This window comes from Carlito syrichta, unplaced genomic scaffold, assembly GCF_000164805.1.
Source record: "Carlito syrichta isolate Samal-C Ts95f unplaced genomic scaffold, Tarsius_syrichta-2.0.1 Scaffold287526, whole genome shotgun sequence".
NCBI classification, from domain to species: Eukaryota; Metazoa; Chordata; class Mammalia; order Primates; family Tarsiidae; genus Carlito; species Carlito syrichta.
Window position 1 is genome coordinate 453,297 of NW_007231622.1, and position 8,354 is coordinate 461,650.

The 8,354-nt window shown below is 51.4% G+C and overlaps 1 protein-coding gene across 1 annotated transcript in view; it reads right to left on the reverse strand.

The window, feature by feature from the left end:
* The window catches only part of SEMA5B (semaphorin 5B), a 52,850-nt gene that overhangs the window by 3,734 nt on the left and 40,762 nt on the right, over positions 1 to 8,354 (reverse strand). Inside the window, exons 11-15 of the mRNA XM_021709863.1 lie at positions 7,590 to 7,836; positions 2,405 to 2,522; positions 2,081 to 2,262; positions 361 to 504; positions 1 to 162 (exon numbers count right to left, since the gene is read on the reverse strand). The exon at positions 1 to 162 is cut by the window's left edge and continues 143 nt beyond it. Of these exons, the coding sequence (XP_021565538.1) occupies positions 1 to 162; positions 361 to 504; positions 2,081 to 2,262; positions 2,405 to 2,522; positions 7,590 to 7,836 (853 nt within the window). The remainder of the gene's footprint in view (positions 163 to 360; positions 505 to 2,080; positions 2,263 to 2,404; positions 2,523 to 7,589; positions 7,837 to 8,354) is intronic.

The following is an 8,354-nucleotide window of genomic DNA, read 5'->3' on the forward strand; positions in this document are numbered from 1 at the left end:
GCTCCGGCCCTCACCACGCCGCAGCCGGGGCAGGAGTTGCCGTTCTCGCAGGCCCGACGGCGCGACTGCACGCCGCCGCCACAGTTGCTGCTGCACTTGCTCCAGGAGCCCCAGGACGCCCAGAAGATGGGCACCGGGCAAGGCGTGTTCTCGTTGCAGAACCTGCGGGGTGGGGGGGGAGGCGTCATACTAGGGAGGGAAACCCCCTTCCCGACAGGAGGTCCCCGGGGGTGCGAGACTGGGAAGGATGAGAGCCCACTGGGCCACGCGGAGAGCCCAGGCCCCTGGCTAGGGGGCCCAGAACGTCCGGGGCCTCAGGGCGTGCCTGTGCTCAGAAACCCCCCGCCGGGCCCCGCTCACCGCTCCTCTCGGCTCTTGCCTACGCAGATGCGGCCCCCGTGGCGCGGAGCAGGGTTGCTGCAGCTTCGCTGGCGGACCTGGAAGCCGATCCCGCAGGACGTACTGCACAGCGCCCACGATGACCACGGGGTCCACGCCCCATTCCTGGTGGGTGGGGAGGGGACACAGACAGACTCCCCTCTGAGCCCTAGCTTCTGAGATCTAGTCTGCATCTGGGCAGATGGATTACGCATTGTTGTCAGGGAGGGCCAGGCTGTGACACAGAAATACCAGCCCCTAACCAAGCCATCACAGGCTGACTCGCCCATTCATCCGTTTGTTCATTCATTCCCCAAACAGTATTGAGAGCCTTCTTGCGTGTATTAGGCTGTGCTCAGGGCTAAGGACACCAAGATGGGACCTAGTATTACTCACACCGACCAGAGGACACACTCTTTAGAGAAGACCCCAGTCACCTTTCCAATCTGCAGGCCTCCTTTGAGCCTTCCTGGTTGTCCTATTCTTGCACTCAGACCCACACTCTCTTCCCTCTTCTACACTGCACGTGCTTTTCTCCAACCCAGACACTGCACATTCTTGCCCACCTTGACTCCTGTATTCAAATTTGGACTCTACCACTTGCTTGGCTGTATAACCTTCTGTGCCTTATAGCACCAGTGGCATTAAAGTAAGGATAATGATTGTATTCCTATGCCCTGAGGTTGCTGTGAGGGTAAAATTAATAAATGTACCTGAAATTGTTGTTTTAAGAGTGCTCAGCCAGGCTCAGTGGCTCAGCCTGTAATCCCAGCACTTTGGGAGGCTGAGGTGAGTGAATTGCCTGAGCCCATGGATTTGAGTCCAGCCCAGGCAACTTGGCAAGTCCCCATCTCTACGATAAATCAAAATTAGCCAGGTGTGGCAGCGTGTGCCTGTAGTTCCGGCTATTTGGAAGGCTGAGACGGAAGGATTGCTGGAGCCCAGTAGGGCGAGGCTGTGATAGCTGGGTGCGTGGCACTGCACTCCAGCTTGGGCACCAGAGTGAGACTCTAACTCAAAAAAAAAAAAAAAAAAAAAAAAAAAAAAAGAGTGCTCAAGGTTGAGAATGGTGGCTTACACCCGAAATCCCAGCGCTTGTGGGGGTGGGCAGGAAGATCACTTGAAGCCAGAAGCTTGAGACTAGACTGGGCAACATAATAAGACTGTCTCTACAAAAAATAAATTAGCTGGGTGTGGTGGTGTGCACCTGTAGTTCTACTTAGGAGGCTGAAGTGGGGGGATCATTTGATCCCAGGAGTTTGAGGCTGCAGTGAGCTATGATTATACCACTACACGCCAGCCTTGTCTCTAAAAAAAAAAAAGTGTCAAAAATTATGGGTTAGTTATTACTGTGACCATTTTATGGAGTCCCCAGGACTGGCATCAGGGTTGCTTACCTTGCCACCATCCCATGCTGTTCTTCATGTTTGGGACTAACCTGTAAGAGTGACTCCCCTACCTGTCCAGACTTTCTCTTTTCATCAAGAGCCCCTGCAGGCCAGAAACTTCTCTCTGACTAGTGTGGAAACTCTCCCAAGGTTCATGTTTCCTGCCTCAGACATTAGCCACCTGTCCATTCCCTGGCACAGCCCTGAAGTGGTTTCCACCCTAAGTGCAGACACCTGGGTGAGGATGCCCCATTTCCTCAATTCTCCCCACCCCAGTTCAAGGCAGACACCATGCAAACCCTGTCCTCACGTACCTAGAGCAGTTGGCAATGTGGATGGCTGACCCCAGGCAGTCAAGGCCCCCACAGCGGGGTCGGGGGGAGTCACAGGACCGGGCCCGACACAGGCAAGAGCCTGAGTTGTCCCCATCTAAGTGCTCACATGGTTGCCATGGTGACCATGGGCCGAAGCCCCCATCGCGTGTCATGTTCCGCACCTGCAGGCACACATGGAGGGCAGGAGCCCTGTCATCCAAGGCAGGGGCAGGGAAGGCATGAGAACCCAGGGGATTTGGGGAATACTGTGGGGAGTCGTAGCCTGAATTGGAACTGAGGCAGGGGGTACAAAGGGATTCTCACAGGACACGCTGTGATGTTCTGGGTCCAGAGGCTCATGTTGGAGCTGTCCTCGAGCGTGCTGCAACGTTGCTGCTTCCCGTCCCAGCCGCAGTACGGGTCCCGTGCCCCCAGGCATGCCCTGCCAGACAGAGGTCCTGGGACTCAAGCCCACTGGTTTCCCAGCTCACCTGCATCTCAGAAACACACCTGGACACTCCCTTCAGGCACTTCTGTCCATCCATTTGCCTTCCATGATAACAATTACATGCACTGAGCACGTACTGTGTGTAAGGCATCATTTTAAGCACTTTACAAGCATTAGTTAATTTAATACAGCAATCCAGTGAGGTGGGTACTGCTCTTATCCTCATTTTATATGGAGGAAACCCAGCGAGCAGACCAAGGATGCAAACTCTCATCTTCCAGAGACTGCACACTCGACCAAGAGACTGTACGGCTTTCCCATACTCCTCATAGGACCACAGAAGCAGATGTGGTCAACAGAAATTCAAAGAAGTAGTGCCTCTCTGTCAGATACGTGATTGCAGAGTCATAAAATATCAGAGATGGAAAAGACCTTCAAGATGCTTTGGGCCAGTGGTTCTCAGCCCTGGCTGCACACTAGTATCACCAGAGGAGCTTTTAAAAAACGCTAATGCCTGAGTCCACCCCAAACAATAATCTCTGGGGGTAGGTGGCGTTTAGAAACTCCCTGGGTGATTCTAATGGGAGCCAGGCTGAGAATCCCTGGGACCCATCACACAATCTTTTCATTGTACCAAGGAGAAGGGAGATAGGGTTTCCCCAAGATCGCTCAAATTGTACATGGTGGAGCTGGGCCCAGACCTAGGCTTCCCCACCATGCTTTTTCCCTCACACTTGCCTCCAACTGGAGGCTGTGCCTGACCTCACACCCTGAGTGAATGTGGACTCATCCCTCCAAATGAAGTGCAGAGTCAGGAACACCTGGGTACCATCCAGGGTCACAACGTATTTGTGCTGCTCAGTGGCAGAAGTCAGTTGAGCATTTTAGCATCATGTGAATGAGCTCAGGCTGCCAAGAAAGGAGCTATATCCTAGTCCCTCTTCTTGGGCTCTCAGGACTGGTCTCTCTTCAATGACCCCGGAAAAGATAACAGTTCTCACACCAATGCAAGGTCCAAACACCTTCACATCTTCCCTCCTCATATTCTAGAGCTCCGTTCTTCTGATTTATTCATGTAATGTATAGCCTTTACATTTGTTAACAAAAAATTTAAATCTCTGCTAGTAGGACTTCAAGGTAGAGAAAAAGTCTATGGGGCTTATGGAATCAGGAATTGCTATCCATCACTAAGTAGAGAGAGTAGCAGATCCCGGAACCAGAAGGAGAGTCCTTCCAACTGGATACCAGAGAGCCCAACGCCAATCCCAGGGGATACCTAGGTTCCTTCTGCCTCCTTCCCCCAGTTTCTGCCACCTTCGGAGCAGGGTTGCTGGAGAGGGTCTAGAGAGAGCACTGGGCAGGGGCTCAGAAGTTGGAGGTTAGAAAACAGAAGAGGCTTTGGAGAAGGAGGTTCTGGACTGCAAAGAAGGTGGGGGTGGGGCAGGTGGGGAGTCCATGCCAAGATGTGAGTTTGCAGAGGGATTTTTCTGTTGGCCAAAGGGGCCCAGGATGCCTAGGATCAAAGGATACACAAAAGAGCCAAGGGTTGCATCTTTTGGTGTCCCCAGGGTAGAATATTTCTTTACTCTTGAGAGTTCAAGAGAGAATCCCCTCATAGGTGAGCTCTTAATTTTCAGTGAGTACACTAGGTCATGTCAGGACCCAAAGAAAAAAGAGGTTATACAAAAGATTTTACAAAGAAGAAGGAGAGGCTTCCTTCTTGTCACCCAAAGGACACAAAGAATGCTGTCCCCTGCTGGAGACCAGGTCATGACCTTGTGTAAGTGAGGCAATGCTTGGGGCTTCACTGGCTGAGGGCCTCACAGGACTGCAGTGAGTGCACTCTAGCCCACCCAAGAATCCAGAATACTCATCTGTTGCTTGGGAATCCTTTTCGACTTTATTTTACTCAGGGACAACTTGTGTCAATTGTACGCTGTAAGTATGCTTATATTTTCATCTGGGAGCAATGATTTGACTTCAGGGTGTTTCACTGGCAGAATCTATCAAACTGGATAGCATGGGACTAAATACAACACATGTGTACAAGAAGCCCTAACAATCTGTGGTTTTGAGACTCTGATCACTGGCTGACATTTAGACCAAGAGGAAAGCCTGCAAATTCAACCAATCAGAACTCTGCAAAACCCACTCCTGAATTTACTTCCCTTGGCCCTCAAGAAGGGTATCAAACTCTAGAGGCAGTTGGTGTGGTCACCTTATAAACATAAGTTGACTCAGGAAAAAAAAGAATTAGCTATGACTGGTGACTAATAATAATAAACAACAAGATTTTATCCATCGAAAACAAAGGTCTGCCAGCAGAGAAAATGGATAAGAGCAGAAGATTTGAATCAGCTTATTTAAGACAAAGGCAGAAGATTCTGGAGAAATGCAATTTGCCTCATGTTACTCCTTTCCTGTAGGGTCTAACCAGTTCTAGAGTAGTAGTTCCCAGTCTTGACTGCAAAGGAGACTCTCTTGGGCATCTTTTAAAAAACTTTAGCAAGTAAAACACAAAGCCCACCGATATCTGGGCCTTTGGGACTGGAATAGGCCCTAGCACTGAATCTTTTAAAACCATCCAGGTAATTCTGATGAACAGAATTGGTCAGGAACTGTCCTTCTAGGGCCACCTCTGTCAGGGCTTCCAAGCCAAAAGCTGAAGAGCCTTGTCTTTCCAATCCATGACACAATAAGAAAGAAGGAACACACAGAGTAGACACTGGCCCCAGCCTCCCAGGTCCTCTCGCCCTCTCAGCCTCTCCTCCTCTCAAATTAGTCCTAGAGAAGAAAGTAGAGACCAGATTCTCCATGGACACACCTGCCTTGCCCTGGTCTCTGGCAGCCTGAGGGGAACTTTGAGACTTTGAAGGACTTGCGCTCTCTTCCTGTGAATAAAGAAAGGGGATAACCACCTCTCTGGCTCAGGTGGGACCATACTCACTGCTTTTGGCCAAAGGTCACTTCAAAGTTTACAAAGCAGGGACCGCTCTTAAGGAAATAAAAGCGTCAAGCAGAAGAGAGTTGGAGTGTGTTGCTGCCTATGGAAATGGGTGGCAGTTTAGAGTTCTTTTCATAAAAGGAGCCATCAGACCAATAATATATCACTGTCTTTTTTACTGCAGTGTCTCAAGCAGCCATTACAAAAGAGAACAGGTTCATTCTATGGGCTCAGAGGCAGGACAGAGATGGATGGTGGAAGTTGCAGCAGGCGGATTTCAGCACCATGAAGCAAGATTCTCACAATGGGAGCTGTCCAGGGTGAAAAGGGCATCTCGGGAACTTGGGAACAAGTGGCTGAGAGTGAGCCAGGGTAGAGGACCCCCCTCAAGGGCAGGGTGAAAGGCATACTGGAAGAAGGAAGGGGTGGTTCGTGCATAAAACACCAGCTTTTGTAGAGCCAGTCAGTGGTTCATTCCCTCAGCCCCTCCTCCTGGCAGCCCTGGCTTCTCTCTGGCCAGGCTAGTGTCTAGGTGGTGCCCCATGGGGCGGAGATTTTCCTGAGTGAAAGAGGTGTTTGGAGACAAGTCCCTGGATCCTGGGCAAAAGAGGAGGCCTGAAGAGGTCTCAGTTTACCCACCCACATCTTCCCGCCAGCTTTGGAGGGAATGTAGAAAAAAGCAACCCTGTGACAACACACCCTACCATAGTGCAAATTCAATTCTACTGTGATTGGTAGTTGGCTCCCAGATCCCTGGACAGCACAGCTTAGTGGCTGCAAGTACTTGTTCTGGTCATTTTATTAAACCTTGCAATAATATGACTTTGCATTTTCTATTTTTTGGATCCATCTGTAGCTTTATGGCAGGGTCTCCACTGTATATATCATGGGATCCTATCCCAAACTCAGGAAACCAAAGAGGACGAAAGTCTCCAAACTAACCTCTCTCTGCCTGCTCCTGGGTGGAGTACAGTGGGCACACTACACAACCTCCCATCCCCTCTTGACAGAACGCAGTAGCTCAGCCCCTTTCCTTCTGCCCCATCCACCTCAGATCTGGCTTAGAGCCACACTGTCTCCCCAGATGTCCGTCTACTTCACAACAATAATGCATACTGCTGTCTGACTGATCTTTCCATGCTGCCTGGGACTCCATTCCACTGTGCTACGACCCCTTCAGTACCCACAGCCACAAGACTCAAGTCCAGCTCCTCCTCCACCCCCTTGACCCTCTCAGCTGGCCTCAATCCATTTTCCGGTCCCATCCTCCATGCCTCTCCCACACCAAACTCCTCTCAGGTTAACTAATCAGTCATCTGAAGGTTCAGTCATGTGTGGAAGGCCACTTTGCACCTGAGGCTGGGTGGATCTCCCTGGTGGAGTATAAAAAACACTGGGACATCAGGTTTGCCTTTAAGGATTTACAACCTCTCAGAGAACAGGCCATATGTGAAGCCCGTGATTCACTATCAAGCTGTGCTGTCTATATTCAATGAGTCTCCAGAAAGCCTGGAAGGCTGGAGGGTTCTTAAATGCATTTGTGGAGATTTTTTTAAAAAAGTGATAAAGATACAAGTTACCACTGGTGATGTGCTGAATCAGGCACTTCACAAGTGCTAGTCCTGCTCCGTACAGCTCTGCCTACATTTGGCATCACTTGCTCCATCAAATGTCTCCCACTTTCCCAACGAAAGAGCTAAAGCTCAAAAAGGTTAAGAAAGTAATAGATGATGGTGCTAAGATAGATTCCAAGTGTGTCTAGTTCCGCCACGTGAGTCATTCCCACTACCCGCTACTGTCTGTCCCCATGTGTATGATATGAGTGGAGGTTCTCCCCCACCCACACACCTGGAGATTTGAGGGACGTACGTGTTTGGGACCCATTTCTCCTGCCTCCTTTCACTCCAGCAGCCCCGCAAAGCGCCCTGAACACGGAGGTAAGTGTGCGGTATTTCGCTGATGGAGCCATGTGCTGGGGCTGAGGAGAGCTGGAGTGTTTGTCACCAGCCTCCCCCTGCACGCCCACCATCCCAAGCCCATCCAGCCTCCTCCCGGCCCCTGCGCAGCCCCCAGCACACTCCACTGGTGCTAAAGAACAACCCTGGCATCATGGATACCATTTGTCTTCCGGATCTTGGGGACAGATGGCACAGCCAGGAGGACTCTCGGTTGCAAAGGCCACAGAAGCTTGCCTGGCTTGGCTACACCAGCTTTTGATTATCACGGCAAATGAGGGGCTGTAGCCTGGGAGAGCCTTGGGGTGGCAGGAGTCTGGGCTACATTTCTGTTTGTCTTTGGAAGAGGCTTCAGTCTCCCCCTTAAATGCTGGTGTCACAGTTGTCAAGTCTGTGAGTCCACCTGTGGCTATGGAATGGAGGCGAGACCTCAGAAGGAGTGTGAAGCCAGTGCCACGCCCCCACGGGGCTCCTCATCCTCCCCACCCCCACCCCTGCCCTACCTACACAGCCCTCTCTGCTCCTCCAAAGGAAGGAAGGAAGGGGAGCAAAAACTTGGAACTGACCCAAAGCATTATCTCCATCTGCCCCATATCTGGGCAGTCAGTGCTGTGGTCTCACAGATAAAGACCTTCCTCTGAACTGAAGGAACTGAGAATGAATCCAGCGGGCTAGAGACGGCTGACAGGCCAGCGCTACGGGGATGACCACAGCCACCAAAACTTGCTAAGCACATCCTCCCCGCAGGCCGCAATAAGTGCATTACGGAGATGGTCCCAACTGACCCTCTCAAAAACCCTGCACGGCATTTTATGGGGAGGAAGCCGCGGTCCAGAGCGGTTAAGCGGTTTGGCCGAAGGCACACACCGGAGACGGCTGGGACGCGCCCCAGGTGGCTCTGAGCCCCAGCCCCACCTCCGCAGCGCC